Source organism: Mustela nivalis (genome assembly GCF_964662115.1).
Source record: "Mustela nivalis genome assembly, chromosome: 6".
Lineage (NCBI taxonomy): Eukaryota > Metazoa > Chordata > Mammalia > Carnivora > Mustelidae > Mustela > Mustela nivalis.
Window position 1 is genome coordinate 3,259,347 of NC_139025.1, and position 15,993 is coordinate 3,275,339.

The window sequence follows — 15,993 nt, forward strand, 5'->3', positions numbered from 1 at the left end:
CGCACTCGGGCAGCGTCAACATCTGTCCTCGGGAATTTCCCCAAGTTGCCGTTCCCTAAAAATGCTGTTCCTGGCCGTTCTAAAAGGTCTCCGAGAACAAAACCAAAGGTCGCTTTTACAGAATCATCGGATGGGAGCGCTAGAAGGGGCGCAAGGCTCCTCTCAGCCAAAGTGCTTCCCCGCGCGCGCCCCGGAGCCAGCCGCGGGGGGCGGCGGGGGGCGGCGGGGGGCGGCGGGGGGCGGCGCGGCTTCCCTGCACGCCGGCCCTTCGGAGCGCGTCGCTCGGGAAGGAAACTGCTGCTGGACGCGGTCTCTACTCCCTCCGCAACTTCTCTCCCGAAGAGCTCTGCACTTCCTCCCAAGGCCCCTCGGAGGTTCCCCGGTGGCCATCAGTCGTAGTGACTGTCACTAAACTTAGTCCCAGACCTTCCCACACCGGGCACGAAGGACAGTCCCCTCGCCCCGATCAGCACCTCGTCGGCACCACGAAGCGTCTCCAGCCTGACAGCGGCGGGGCTGCGGCCGGCCGACGCGGGGCTCTGCTCGGAGCAAGCACTACAGCCGCAGCGGCGCGACCCCCGCTCGGGCACACCCCCCCCGCCGCGGCTCCCCCGGACCGCAGGTCACCGCCCGGCCAGGCGAGCCAGACTCCGGCGCGATCACCGAGGCGCGGCCCCGGCCCGCACGCCCCGCGCCGCAGGGCGGCCGCCTCCGGGAAGCGACCCGGCCGGGCTGCCCCCCGCTTCCCGCGGGCAGCGGCGGACGCCCGGCCCCGGCGGACCCCGAGAACGCCCCGGCCACTTACGTTCTCAGTGTCTCTCTCATTCACCGTGGGCAGCGGGGTCCGAGTGGACATTGTACTTCACTTCGCTTCTGCACAATGCGACGGTGAAACAAAACAGCGCGGCCTTGGGGGGCCGGCGACCGCGTCCTCGAGGGCCCTGCGGTTCCGGAGCGGCGCCGCGGAGGGCGGCTCCCCTCCCCCACGGCCGTCTAGATCCCGGGCCGGGCCCGGGCCGTCCCTCTGCGGGTCCCGCGGCTCATGCTCCCCCCGGCCCCGGCGGCCGCGCCGAGGAGCCCCGCGGGCGGCGGTGGCGGGGCCGGGCCGGCGGCGGCGGCGGGCTGCGGGTCGGCCCGCCGGCGTCCCCGCGCCTCAGGGCGCCCCGCGGGCCCGGACCCCTTCGCCTCCTCGTCCGCCCTCGCCCGTCGCACGGCGGATTTCAGCGCCGGGGCCTCCACACAGCGCCGCCGGCTGCCCCTGAAGACGAGGACGAGGAGGATGTGGACAAGGTGAAGTGCAAGACAGGCCGCCGCGGGCTGCGGGCGTCGACCATGGAGGGAGCTGCGGAAGCGGCGCCTGCGCCCGGCTGCTCCGCTCCCTCGGGTTCACTTGCCGCCTCAGCCTCCACCCGCCGGCCGCCGCCGCTCCCGGTACCTCAGAGCCTCACGGACCCAAGATGGCCGCCCCTCGGCTTCCTCTGCTGCCTCCGGATGCCGGAAGTGACGGCACCGCCGCCTCCCGGAGCTCAGCCAATCAGAGCGGCCCGTGGAAGCCGCCCGGCTGCTGTTGCTAGGGGCGACTTGGTACTGTCCCGGGCGGAGGCGGCGGCGCTCTGCGCGCGGACCCGGCGGCCCGGCGCGGTGGGCTGCAGGCGGCGGGCGCCAGGTGCCCGCGAAAGAGTCGGCGTGTGGGCCTGGGCGGGGGTCTGGCTGCGACTGCTGGGGTGGCATGTACAGTGCTGGTGGAACACTGTGGGCCGAGGATGAGGTCGCGCCCGCGGGACCGCGCTGCACGGAATCGAGCCGCGGCAGCGGTTATAGGGCCGAGGCTGTGGGCATGATTCACGGTGACTCGAGACTCGAGGGTTCAGTCACCCTTCCTGCCTCCAGCCCTGGGTAGCCGGGGGCTGGGCACGGCTCCCTCGAGGAGCTCGCGGTCAGGAGGGAGATGGACCCGGACTCGGAGAAGGAGCGAGGCGAAGCCCCAGAAGCTCCCAGGGACCAATTCCTCAACGCCAGCGTGTGGCTGCTGAAGGGCTGGAAGCACCCTGGGTCCCAGCCCGGGGCCGAGCTCAGCGACGCTGGCGGCCTGGAGCGTCGCAGGTGCTGCCGGAGGGCTCCCTCGCTCTGCAGGTGCCTGGTGGTCCTGCGCAGACCCCCGCCCGCGGCGGCTGGAAGCCACTGGTTCGGGGTTCGGAGGAAGGAGGCGGGTATTGGCTGAAGGAACGCGAACTGTCACTGAGTCTACCTCGTGGATACGTTACATTTGTTATCTCATTTAAGCCTCGGGGTAACCCATATCTTTTTTAAAGTAAGCTCTGTGCCAACATGTGGGGCTTGAATTCTCCCAAGAGCAAGAGTCATGCTCTAGGGACCGAGCCAGGCAGGTGGCCCTCAAGGTAACCAGCCTATAAAGGGGCAGACACACTTGTCAACAGATAAGAGTGACTTGACTACCCCAGTTGGTTTGCTGCAGGCTGGGATTTGAACCCATGTCCTAAAGCTTCCCTAACAGATAAGTTCTTGTAGTCGATATGCCTTGTTTTTCTTTCTTTCTCTCTCTCTCTCTCTCTTTTTTTTTTTTTTTTTTTTTTTTCTTTCCCATCCTGCAGCATGTGAACCGTCTTGCTGTGTCTGGGACATTTCCTGCTCTGTGAGACATACATGTCTTTAAACCCCAGCATCATACCCAGAGAGGGTAGATGCTCCCACCGTAAAAACACATGAGGACTAAGGTGCATCTGGGGCTTCCATCTCACCCTCTCAGGCTAGTGTTCACTGGGCTAAGGGCAACCTTATTTAAAATGTTATTCTCTTGGAGTGCCTGGGTGGCTAAAGTTGGTTAAGCACTTGCCTTTGGTTCAGGACGTGATCCCAGAGACCTGGGATCAGGCTCCAAGTCAGGCTCCCTGATCAGCAGGGAATCTGCTTCTCCCTTTCCCTCTCCCCCTGCTCCCATAAAATGTTATTCTCTCTCCCCCTCTTTGGCCAAGGAGGCATGGCTAAATTCTCATTACATAAATGTGTGCTTCATACACTTCATCTGAAATGTGGGTGAGCACAAGATCCTGGTAGCCCTGGTTGGGCATAGCCCAATTTGGGGGATTGGGTCAGGGGAGCTTCCTAGGAAAGAGATGTTTATTTATGCCGAGTCTGAATGTGTGAGTAGAACTAGCCAGGGGAGTATGAGTGGAAAGGCTTTCCAAGCAGAAGAGCAGCCCGTATAGGAGCTCAGAGATGAGGAACAATATGGCCGAGTTGGGTAAGTGTCAAGAGAAGGAGGGGCGAGAGGTTAGGTTGGTGGGGTAGGCAGGGGCCAGGCTGGGACACCATGTGGCACTCAGTTCTTCGTCCTGATGAATGTCAACTAGACCAGCTGTGAAAACACCTGGAGGACACACAAAAGTGTTTCAGCCTTGGGTAATTGCTGAGAGACAGGGTTTAGACAATTCAGAACATTCCACATTGGCCAAAGTAGCTGAGGGATGAGGTTTCCAATTAAACATTTTTCTCATCAAGCCAAACCTTAAATAATGACTCAGGGAATGCCAAAAGATAGCAAGTGAAGCTGACACTAACTCACGATGCTTCTGGCTTTCATCAAGACTGGAATTAAAGAAACACTTTTAGCTTTTTGTGTATATATATATATATATATATATACACGTACATATATATATATTTCGTGTATATATATATATATTCCTGCTTTTAAATTTTAAATCAATTAGCCAACATGTATTACATTATTAGTTTTTGATATAGTGTTCAGTGATTCATCAGTTGCATGTAACACCCAGTGCCCATCACATCACAGGCCCTCCTCACCCTGAGCTTTTCATTTCACTTACATCAAATGACATCAGGGTACTATAAAGACCTGGAAATGGGAAAATGGGAGGCAAAGTATGCATGTTACATTCAAAAAAAGAAAAGTTGAAGTGTAGAAGAAGGAGAAAAGAAAAAATAAAGCAGTTATGTATGGCTCCGTGGTTTGAAAGGAACGGCAGGGCGCGGTCTGCATCTGGAAGTCACTCTCAGAATGCCTTCTTCTGTTCTTTTCCATGTTCCTTATTCTCTATCTTCACATTAAGATAGGCTCTATCTTTGTCTCTGTAAGCTGAAGAGACATAAGGAAATCTACCAAGCTGGGTGTGTGCATAGGCAGAGCTGACTCACACCTCAGGAAGGAAGCTCATCCTGAGAGAAGCCGAGGATAATCTAGTCCTACCCTCATTGCTGGGGGGCAGGAAAGGAATGGAGCCTCTGGGAGGTAAAGTGGCTTGTCTGCAGTGGCCCAGCTAGTTAGCAGCAGAGCCGGAAAGCTCTCCCCAGCCCCAGACCCAGCTAGTGTGGGCACCAGGAAGAAAGAATCTTCGAGTACCTGCGACGGCCCTGAGATGATCTCCTCCAGACTGGAGAGCAACAGGGAGTAGTCAGGGGGACCGGGAAGCTATTCCAGGCTGAGAAGGGCAGGAAGACTGTCTGAGCTGTGAGATCCTGAGCTGCCCGCCGGACCTCACAGAGGGCAATAATGGCCTTGTGCAGGAAACATAAGCACCCATTTGTGGAAGCCGTGACGGTTTGGGCTGTCTGTTACTCGCAGCCCAGTGCATTTCTAAACCAATTCTGTCACGTGTGGCAGTGAGATCTCCTGAGCCCCAGGCCTGCACTCTCTGCATACATCTAGTTCAGACAGGGCAGGAAAGGCCTGGCCACCACACCGCCATGCTCACAGCCATGGCCTTCTGCCGGCATGTGGAAGGTGCTGGGGCCAGGAGCAATGCCTTGGTGTGCGTATGTGGGGGGTGTGTGTGTGTGGGCAGGGGTAGAGAACTGACCCAGAGCTGAGCACTGAGAATGAGCAAAGTCACAGAGAAGAGGCGTGTGATAATCTGGGATACCTGGGGTCTTTGTCGTGCCCAGAGGCAAGGGAAGGGGAGGAGCCAGACCCCGTATAGGCCCAGTAGGCTACGGATGCTTGGAGGTGCCGGGAAATACGAAGTCCATTTCAGATCCACCCTCCAGGCCGCTGCCCAGCACCCCGGAGGGCAGAGCAGGCGCGCTGCTGCTCTAGTTCACTACTCTGGTCCCCTTTTTCACACCAGTGGGGCTATTATTGCCCTCAGGGAGGGCCCAACAGGAAGCTCATGAATTCGCATGCCTGAGACTGTGTTCCTGTTGTTCTCTGGCCTAGAACAGCTTCCCAGTCCCCCTGAATCCTCCCTGTCATCTCACCTCTTCCATGGAGCCTTCCCAGACTGGCCTCCAGTGGGCTCTCCCCCACTGCCAGCATCCTTGATTTTTACTGCCTGTGGTCACTATACACTTATTGAGCTCCAGCTGTGTACCTGGCACGGCACCAAGCACTTAGACTACTAACTATCCAACAGCCAGTGATCCAGTGATGGATCCCTTTCATTCTGGGTAAGGGGGGGGCGCCTTCTAGCCCCCGCAGCTTAGCTCAGCAGAGTGTCCAGTTAGAAAGTCAGTACAGATATGACAGGGACCACCCTTCTCTCTTCTAAGTGCTGCGTCCTTTCAGGATGATTGTGGATGGACTGCTTCTGAGACGGATCACAGACGTCCCAGCCTTCCTAAGCACACTGTTCTGGAAAATTCAGCTTTGACCCATAGTTACCCTTTTATCAGTTCCCATAATGCACTGCAATATTGGGATAGCCTTGTGGGACATGGTGATAGAAAGGGCTGTTGAACTCTGCTCTCAATGGCCTCAAGCGATTGAAATGTTCTATTCTCTGATGTGCTGGAGATTGTCAGTCCAGGTCTAGATTTAGAAGCATACGTATATGACGTTCTGTTGGGTGACCTTCTAGATCCTGACAGTGTGGCTCTCTGTAGAGGGCCCTTTCCCTTGGCCACTCTGCTCTAAGCTGGGAAAGCCCACTGTTTCGAATGCATGCCAAGATCTATGGAGACAACGGCAGTGGGAGAGAAGCACGGGTTCTGGATTGGAACCTTGGATTTGAGCCCTGGCTCATGACCTTGAGTGCTGGGTGACCTTAGGCAAATCACTTCACATCTTTCAAAGCCAGTTTTTTCACCAGTCACATGGGAATAATAGTACCTGTCCCTCACAGTTGCTATGGGGATCCGCAGAGGTAATGCCCAGGGAACAGACAGCACGTATGTGCAGAGTTCACCTTCCCTGGGCAGTCGCACATCTCAGTTCTCCCCAGGATGAACCGTGGAGACGACAGGCTTCTTAGGCCACACATGGCCAAGAGTTAGAGACTCACTCCTTCCAGGTTTCCTCATCCAATCTCACTTACCTCACGGCGTCCCTTGTTACAGGAGGTGATAATGGAGGCAAGCGCTCTTGGTAAGAGGTCTAGCAATACACGGTGAGCTGTAAAGTGTTCACGTCATTGCCTCAGGGACATGGAGACTGTGGAAGGGCAGATGGCTTGCTCAAGCTCCCAGGGCAGAGACCAGTGCTCTAGGTCCCAGGCCAGTGGCTCAGACACCGTCCTGGCTGCAAAGACAGTCAGGCAATAAAAGAGTGCAGGAGAGCCAGGACGACTGGGTGACGACAAAGACCCAGGACCTCTCCGCAGCCTTGCATCATCTACTCCTTAGGGGCTGACCTACGGAAGTAAGCACACGTCCCAGTACAAATAATAACTTTCCCAGAAACAGTCTCAGCTCTATCTGTGGTTCCTGTGCCATCACGGGAACCAGTGGATTCCCAGGAAAAGCCACATTCTCCCCTAGTGACAGCCCTCCCTCCTTTGTCTCCTACCTTCCTTTGTGGCTCCCCGACAGAGTAAGGACCGTGCACCCACTTTGTGTGAAGCAGTGTTTGAAGCCCTGGGGATACAGCTCTGTGTCAAGTGTCACAAGACACACATAAAAAAAATTCATGGGTGATACAATTTAGGGCATGATAACTTATTTTTTTTTAAGATTTTATTTATTTATTTATTTGACAGCTCAGAGTAGGCAGAGAGGCAGGCAGACAGAGAGAGTGGGGGAAGCAGGCTCCCTGCTGAGTAGAGAGCCCAATGTGGGGCTCGATCCCAGGACCCTGGGATTATGACCTGAGCCGAAGGCAGAGGCTTTAACCCACTGAGCCACCCAGGCGCCCCATGATAACTTATAAAAATTAATGAGGGTACAGTGATAGAGACAAGCTCTTTTAAGATTTTTGTATTTCATTTGGAAGAGACAGAACGAGAGAGAGATGGGGGAGGGACAGAAGGAGAGAATCTTCAAGCAGACTCCCCACTGAGCATGGAGTCTGATTTGGAACTCAGTCCTGAGTCCCTGAGATCACGACCTGAGCTGAAACCAAGTGTGGGACACTTAACCGACAGCGCCACCCAGGCGCCTCAAGATTAAGCGCCTTTGTTTTGATTCAAATCATATATATGTTTTTTGGCAATAGATGCACTTGGTGCATAAGTTACAGGGTGTGAAGGGAATCACGGTTTTTAAAAAGCCCTCCTCCACCCTATAACAATCTCTTTTTTCAAAAAACACCAAGAGGGTGACAGTACAGGGCTGCCTGGCTGGCTCAGTCAGTGGGGCATGAAAGTTGTGGGTTCAAACCTCGTGTTGGGTATAGACATGACTTAAAAATTAAAAAATAAAGGGGCACCTGGGTGGCTTAGTTGGTTAAGTGTCCAACTCTTCTTTTCAGCTCAGATCATGATCTCAGAGTGGTGAAATCGAGCCCCACATTGGGCTCCACACTGGGCATGGAGCCTGCTTAAAATTCTTTCTCTCCCTCTGCCCTTCCCCCCTTGCCTGTGAGCACTCGCTTGCTCTCTCTCTCTCCAGAAAAAAAAAAAAAAAAAGAGGGTGATAGCACAAATCTACAACTCAAACTAGGAGGAGGTATAAGTGGTAAATTAGTCATACTATACTACGTAAAGTATGTTTATAATTTAATAAGATAAATAATCTACTAGACATTTGGGCGAGACATTAGAACAGGCCCTTCACAGTGGCAATAAATACTAGAACACACGCTTAAACTCATCTGCTATTGCACATGCAAACCAACAGCAGACTGAGTCACTGTGTAACAGTCACCAGATGGGCACAACCGGCACAGTTTGACACGCCACGCTTTGCTGAGAATGTGGAGCAAAGGAAGTTTTGGGCGCCGCTGCTGGGACGTGAGCCTGGCACCAGAGGCAAGAGCAGAAAATCATGAAACACAGCACGAAGACCACGCAGAGCACCAACGGAGCCAAAAAGTGGTTCTTTGCAAAAACGAATACCATTGGCGCATCTTGGGAAGCAATCTGACATCGGCAAGTAACGTGGAAGCTGGCCATGCCCCACACCGTGGCCGTCGCGGCCGCAGCATTTGCCCGGGAGAGGCTCCTGACATGCGCACCGGGGCACGTTACTGCGCGGGAAAACGGTTGCCACATTGCTGTTGGGCACATCGCTCCAGTCTCTGGTCACGCTGCCATCTCCTCTTCCTGTGTCTTCCTCCGATGGCATTTAGGGCCCACTCAGATAATCCAGGATCATCTACCCAGCTCAAGGTCCTTAATTTAACTACACTGGCAGGCAGGATCTTTGCCATATAAGGTAACATCCACAGATTCCAGGGATTAGGACCCGATATTCAGGGGGCCACTGTGCAGCCAACTATTCCTGGACTAACTAACTTGCCCACAGTCACCAAGTTAAGTGACAAAATGATCAAAAAATGGTGGCTGATATATGCAGGCCATTTATATCGGTTAATTCTTCACTGGCTGGTAATAGATTTAATCTTCTCTTGAGGTCCGTGCACTAGGCATAATTAATGGTGACTGGCCACCTTTCTGTTGCTTATTATAGATCCCTTACAGGAAGCTAACAGGGAGTGGCCGTCATGAAAGGAGATTCAGGGCGCCTGGGTGGCTCAGTTGTTAAACATCTGCCTTCGGCTCAGGTCATGATCCCAGGGTCCTGGGATGGAGCCCCACATCGGGCTCCCCGCTCTGCTTCTCCTTCTCCCACTACTCCTGCTTGTGTTCCCTCTCTTGCTGTGGCTCCCTCTGTCAAATAAGTAAATAAAATCTTTAAACAAAACAAAACACAAAAGAAAGGAGATTCAACCCTTCCTGCCCTTCCTGCACTACCCTTTCCACGACCATGATTCCGATCGTTCATCATATGCCCAGTACACGTCAACCAGGAAAGTGGCTGTCCCGACTGCATTTGGAAAATATTTGTTACCAGTACGTTTGACTCCAGGTCAAAGACAGGGGCAGGACTGAAAGAGCAAAACTTCAAAAGTCTAACCTTTCCTGTTAAATAAATCTCTGACCTCACACGACAGTTTAGGAGCTGGGCATGACGAGGCCACATGGAACCTGTTGGGTTGTCAGAACAAGATTCTGTTCTGGCAGGTGTAACCTCAGACATGAGCTGTCCAGGGCTGGCCTTCTGAGTCAGCCCGAGGCCCACCTACATGCCCTTCCCTGGGGCTGCTGGACTCAAAGCCGCCTTTCACCAAGAGAGGAGGAGACAGGATGACTTGCAGTGCATGATGTGTACAGGCTTGGATGGGTAACTGGGGTGCTTGAATATTAATAAACAGGAACTGGCTTCTGCAGCCAGGGACGCCCAAAGGAGTGATAAGGCATTCGAATCTAGACCTACAGCAGGCAAGCAAGTACACAGATAATTTATAGGTCAAACGAACCAAGAAGGAAAAAGTAGAATTGAATGATATAACCATTTTACTCATCAAAACTTGTGAGATACAGCAAAATGGTATTTAGAGTGAAAATCAAAGAATTTTATTCTCAAATAAGAAAAGAAGATGGGCCAGGGTGCCTGGATGTCTCAGTTGGCTGAGCATGCAATCCTTGATATCTGGGTCATGAGTTCAAGTCCATGCTGGGTAAAGAGCTTACTTAAAAAAAATACCAATGAGCTATGTGTTAATATTACGTAGTCAGAAAAAGAACACATTATACCAAAAGAAAGTAAAAAGGACAAGTGGAAAGCAGAAATTAATGAAATGAAGAATAAAGATAAAATGAGTTCAACAAAGCCAAGAAACAGTTCCTTGAAAAAACTGGTAAAACACAATCAAACAAAAGCAAAAACAAAACAAAACAAAAGGCAAAACTCTAGCCTGGCTAATTAGAATAAAAGAGAGAAATGAAGAGTAAAGTATTAGAAAATACAAAGTAAGAAATGACTATAGATATTACAGAGGTTGAAAAAAAGTAATCATCAAATTTGTGTTAATAGAAAGCTTATAATTCCCAGAAACGATAACATCATGACTATCCAAGAAGAAATAGAAAATGAAGAACTCCATAACTAGTAAGGAAATCGAAGGGCAAATAACTCCATAGGTGAGTTCTATCAAACTGTATTATTTCAGTTTTATACAAATTCTTTCAGACAAGAAGAAAGGCTGAGAACCCAAGACCTAAGCAAGCAGCTCAAGAAGCTTGAAAAGAAACAGTAAACTAAATCCAAAGAAAGTATAAGAAAGGGAATAATAAAGAGGAGAACTTAATGAAATGGAAAACAAACAGAATCAACAAAACTGCAAGTCTCAGCACTGGTGAAACCGATCACGGCAAGGGAACACAGGAGACAAGGTCAAGAGTGAGAAAGAGACATTACTAGAGATCCTTCAGACATTAAAGTGCCAGTAAGAGAGTATCATGAACAGCTTTGTAACAATACGTTTAAAATTTTATATGATATGGACCTATTTCTAGAATAATATACCTGACCAAATTGGCCTGAGAATAAATAGAAAATCGAGGAGTATCATACCAATGAAATTGAAACTACAATTCAAAACATTCCCCAGAGAAAACTCTAGACCCTGATGATTTCACAGAAATCAAGCAGTGTAATTCACCCAAATGGCAAAATAAAGGAGAAAATAATCATATAAACACACTAACACCTGCAAAAAAACAATTGATTCAATATTCCTAGCCACCTAGGAATAGACTGAAACTTCCTTGATCCGTTAAAACATCTAAACAAATCTGCACCAAACATTGTCATTCCTAATGTTTCAATGTTTCCAGCTTTCTCTTTGCCATCAGGAAAATACAAGGACACCCACTTTCGCTTATTTAAATCAAGATTGTCCTGGAGCTCCTGGTAAGTGCAGGAAGAAAAAAGAAATAAAAGATAAAGGATTGGGAAGGGATACATAAAACTGTCATTATTTGCGATGGTATGCACACAGAAAATCTAAAATATGGGTGCCAGGGTGGCTCAGTCGGTAAGTGTCTGCCTTCAGTTCAGGTCGTGATCCCAGGGTCCTGGGAATCATGATCCCAGGGTCCTGGGAATCCACACCGGCATAGGCATTAGGCTCCCTGTTCAGCGGGAAGCCTGCTTCTCCCTCTCCCACTCCCCCTGCTGTGTTCCCTCTCGTGCTGTGTCTCTCTCTGTGAAATAAATAAATAAAATCTTTAAAAAAGAGAAAATCTAAAATAAATACATGGATAATTATTAGAATTAATAAGTGATTTTAGTAAGTTTGCTGGGCATAAGATCAGAGTGTGAAAAGGAATTGTATTTCTGTAAAGTAGACACAGGAGCTAGAGAATGAATCTTTGTAAAGACATATATAGGATGTGCAAGACAGCTACATAGAAAACTAAAGGAAATTATAAGAAACGAAAGAATACATAAAAGGTGAGATATATCATGTTTATATATCAGAAGACTCATTATTATAATGTATTAATTCTTCTATAAAACTGATGGGTACTTCCAATGCAATTGCAATCGCAAAAAAACATGCATGAAAAACATTGCATATATGTTACAGATATGTAGCTTGACAAACTGATTCTAAATTTCTATAAAATGCAAAGGACCAAGAATATCCAAAATCTTTTGAAAGCAGAGGAACAAATAAGAGAATGGCTTCATTGGGTATCAAGACTTATTATAAAGTATGGTAATTAAGACACTGTGTTATTAGTATATGAATACAAAGATAATCCCATGGCTTCTCAAGCAGCAGACCAACATGTATGTAGATACCTGATTTTTTGTTTGTTTGTTTGTTTGTTTTTAATTTATTTGACAGACAGAGATCACAAGTAGGCAGAGAGGCAGGCAGACAGAGAGAGAGAGAGGAGGAAGCAAGCTCCCTGCTGAGCAGAGAGCCCGATGTGGGGCTCGATCCCAGGACCCTGGGATCATGATATGAGCTGAAGGCAGAGGCTTTAACCCACTGAGCCACCCAGGCGCCCCCCCTTTGCTGGTTTTTAATTGGGGTATTTCTCTTTTTATTATTGAGTTGTCAAAGTTCTTGCTATAGCAGCGACATCAGGGAAGATGGAATAGGAAGAGTCAGGAATCCCTCTCCCCACCTAGATAACAACCGTACAGAATCATCTGATGTAACTATTTTGGAGCTCTTACGTCTATCAGCTTTTTACTTTCTAGGGGAGGGCTTGGATGGTGAACCCCGATTACTTTTGGGTGATTTGATCTCTTAGCATGGTAATGGCTACCCATCCCCCTGTCCCCTCCACCCAATAGCAGGGAGCCATGCCCATGTTCCTATAATGCTTTGTTGGAGCCCTGGTGGGCAATAGGACATTGTTCTCCAAATATCAGGGACCCGTGTCCTGACTGTGGATTGCTGCTTGTGATCACAGGTGTGCAGTCACAGAGCTGGCTCTCAGGACCGAGTCCCCACCAGCTAAAGCAACGTCTAGGGAATCTAAAGCCACAGTGCCTGTTTCTTTAGCTGTTTTTATTTGTTTGGTTTTTGGTTTTGCTTTCCTTTTTCCCTTTTTTCCCTTTTGGGAACCAGATAATTCAGGATTTGGACATTCAAAAGCAAACACATGTGCAGGGGAATTTGGAAACGTCACTGTACATTCCCAGGAAAAGAGTCTCAGAAAAGACCTGAGAAGACCTTAAGTTTACACCTCAGACTGATCCTCAACACAAAAATACCCTAAAATAACCATTTTATGAAAAAAGAGGTGCCAGGATGGCTCAGTCAGTTGAGCATTCAACTCTTGATTTTGGCCAGGGTCATGATCTCAAGGTTGTGAGATCAAGCCCTGTGTCAGTTTCTATAATGAGTAAGGGGCCTGCTTGGGATTCTCTCTCTCCCTTTGTTCTCCACACCATCCCCCAACTCTCTCTCTCTAAAAAAAAAAAAAAAAAAAAAAAAGACTTGATAAAAAAAGAAAACTCTGGGGAAGGGAAATAAGCTGATTTCTAGAGTTACCACATTGTAAAATTCAGATCCTCAGTTTTCAGTGAAAACCGCCAGAAATCACAACATATACAAAAATCAGGAAAGTCTAGCCCACTCAAATACAGAAACCTCACCTAAGGAAGAGATGGTGGATTTGCGAGAAAAACTTGGATACAACTGTCTTGAGAATCATAGGAGAAGGGAGGGGAAAATCAAACAAGACAAAACCAGAGAGGGAGACAAATCATGAGAGATTCTTAATCTCAGGAAACAAACTGAGGGTTCCTGGAGGGGAGGTGGCTGGGGTGGCTGGATGAGGGACATTGTGTATGTGTTATGTGAGAAAAAATAAAAATAAAATAAAATAAAATAAAATACCTATCTTTTTAGGGTGTTGAAAATGTTCTCAGATTAGTTTGTGGGGATGGTTGCACAGCTCTGTGAACACACTGAAACCACCAAATTGTATAATTTACAGGGGTGGGTTTTATTGTATGTGAAATATATCTCAATAAACTTGTAAAAGACAAAGAGAAAAAAAGAAACAACTGTCTTAAAAATATTCAAAGAGCGAAAGGCTTACATAGAGTCAAGAAAATGATATATGAACAAAATGGAAATATCAGTGAAGAGATGGGAAGCATGAAAATAAATAAAAAGGAATTTTAGATCTGAAAAGTATAATAATTAAAAAGAAGAATTCACGAGAGGGATTCAAGAGTAAATTTGAGCGGGCAGAAGAAAAAATGAGCAAACTTGAAGATAAGACAATGGAAATTATTGAGTCTAAAACAGAGAATGGAAAAGATTAAAGAAACATGAGAGAACCTAAGGGACCAACATATGCACTGTGGGGGTCTCAGAAGGACAAGTAAGAGAGGAAGGGACAAAGAGATTAATTGAAGAAATCATGACTGACAGCTTCTCAACTTTGCTGACAGACATGAATGGAGCCACTCAAAAGACTCACTACGACACATAATAAAATTATCAAATCACAAAGACAAAGAGAATCTTGAAAGCAACAAGAAAGGAGCAAGTCATCTCCGACAGGGGATTCCCAGTAAGATTATCAGCAAATTTATCAGAAACCTTGAAGGCCAGAAGACAACGGGTTGAAATATTTAAATGCTGAAGGAAAACAAAACACAAAAAGACAAACAAAAAACAAGCAACTGTCAAGCAAGAATCCTGTATTTGGGAGAAGTGTCCTCCAAAAATAGAGAAATTAAGGTATTCCTTGATAAACCAAAACTAAGAAAGTTCATTACCATGAGGCCAGCTCTACAAGAAATGGTGAAAGGACTTCTTCAGGCTGAAATGAAAGGACTCTAGGCAATAACTTGACAGTCTCGAAGAAATAAAGATTTCCAGTAAGAGTAAAGACATGGGCAATTGTAAAAGCTAGTATTATTGGAATTTTGTTTGTAATCCCACTTTTAATTCTCTATGATTTGAAAGACTAGGGGCACCTGGGTGGCTCAGTCCATTAAGCATCTTCCTTCGGCTCAGGTCATGATCCCGGGGTCCTGGGATTAAGCCCCACAACAGGCTCCCTGCTCAGCGGGGAGTCTGCTTCTCCTTCTGCCCCTCCCCCTGCTTGTGTTCTCTTTCTATCAAATCAATAAATAAAACCTTTTTAAAAAGACTAACGAATAAAAAAGTTATTAGCCTATGTTACTGGACACACAATGCATAAAGACAGCAATAAATTAAAGAGGTGGTAATGACGCTGGACAGAAGCCGAGTCAGATAGACCAGAAGTCAAGGTGATATAAATTTGAATATATTAGAGTTATATCCTGTAACTCTAGGATATAATCCTAAACAACTCTATTTGCTTTGGGTAATATTGCCTTTACCATTCTAACAGGTGTGAGGCAATATCATTGTGGTTTTGATTTGCATCCCCCTGATGATTAATAATGTTGAGTATCTTTTCTTTCTAAAGATGTTATCTATTCATTTGAGAGAGAGAGAGAGCACGCAAGTGGGACTGGTGGGGAGGAGCAGAGGACGAAGGAGAAGCAGACTCCCCACTGAGGAGGGAGCCCAACTCTGGGCTCTATCCCAGGACCCCAGGATCATGACTTGAGCCAAAAGCAGACACCCAACTGACTGAGCTACCCAGGTGCCCATTAATGTACCGATTAGTCATCCATATGTCTGCTCTACAGACAATGTCTAGTTAATTTTTATAGGATTATTTGTGGGTTATTTTTGCTACTAAACTGTATGAGTTCTTTATATATTTTGGATATTAGTCCTTTATAAGATATATGTTTTCCAAATATCTTCTCCCATTCAATAAGCTGCCTTTTCACTTTGTTGATGGTTCCTTTGCTGTGAGGAAGCTTTTAGCTTGATGAAGTCCCACTTGTTTATTTTCACTTCTATTGATTTTGCTTTTGGTGTAAAATTCAAGATTCAAAACTGATTCAAAGAATCATCACCAAGATCCATGTGAAAGAGGTACCTTTTCTTCCAGGAGTTTTCTGGTTTCAGGTCTTATGTTCAAGTTTAATCCATTTTGAGTTTTAACTCTTTTGTATGTTGTGAAACCGTAGTCCAGTGTCGTTCTTCTGCATTGTGGCTGTCCAATTTCCCCAACAGCGTTTGTTGAAGAGACTGTCTCTTCCCCGTTGTGTATTATTGGCTCTTTGTTGTAAATTGATTGACCATATTGGTGTGGGTTTACTTCTGGGCTCTCTATCCTGTTTTGTCGATCTATGCGTCTGTTTTTATGCTAATACTATACTCTTTTAATTACTATAGCTTTTTTCTATACTTAAAGGAAAGGGATAAATTGT

At 47.9% G+C, this 15,993-nt stretch overlaps 1 protein-coding gene across 11 annotated transcripts in view; it reads right to left on the reverse strand.

Moving 5' to 3' along the window:
* The window catches only part of MARK3 (microtubule affinity regulating kinase 3), a 120,011-nt gene extending 118,520 nt beyond the window's left edge, over nucleotides 1-1,491 (reverse strand). For 7 of the 11 annotated variants that reach the window (XM_082737422.1, XM_082737430.1, XM_082737421.1 and 4 more), the window contains exon 1: nucleotides 806-1,490. In XM_082737422.1, coding sequence (XP_082593548.1) covers nucleotides 806-856 — 51 coding nt within the window. In that variant the 5' untranslated portion in view covers nucleotides 857-1,490. Of the gene's footprint in view, nucleotides 1-805 lie in introns of all 11 variants that reach the window. The other 4 variants (XM_082737425.1, XM_082737423.1, XM_082737424.1 and 1 more) reach the window with 1 other exon arrangement.
* Between the last annotated feature and the right edge of the window lie 14,502 nt (nucleotides 1,492-15,993).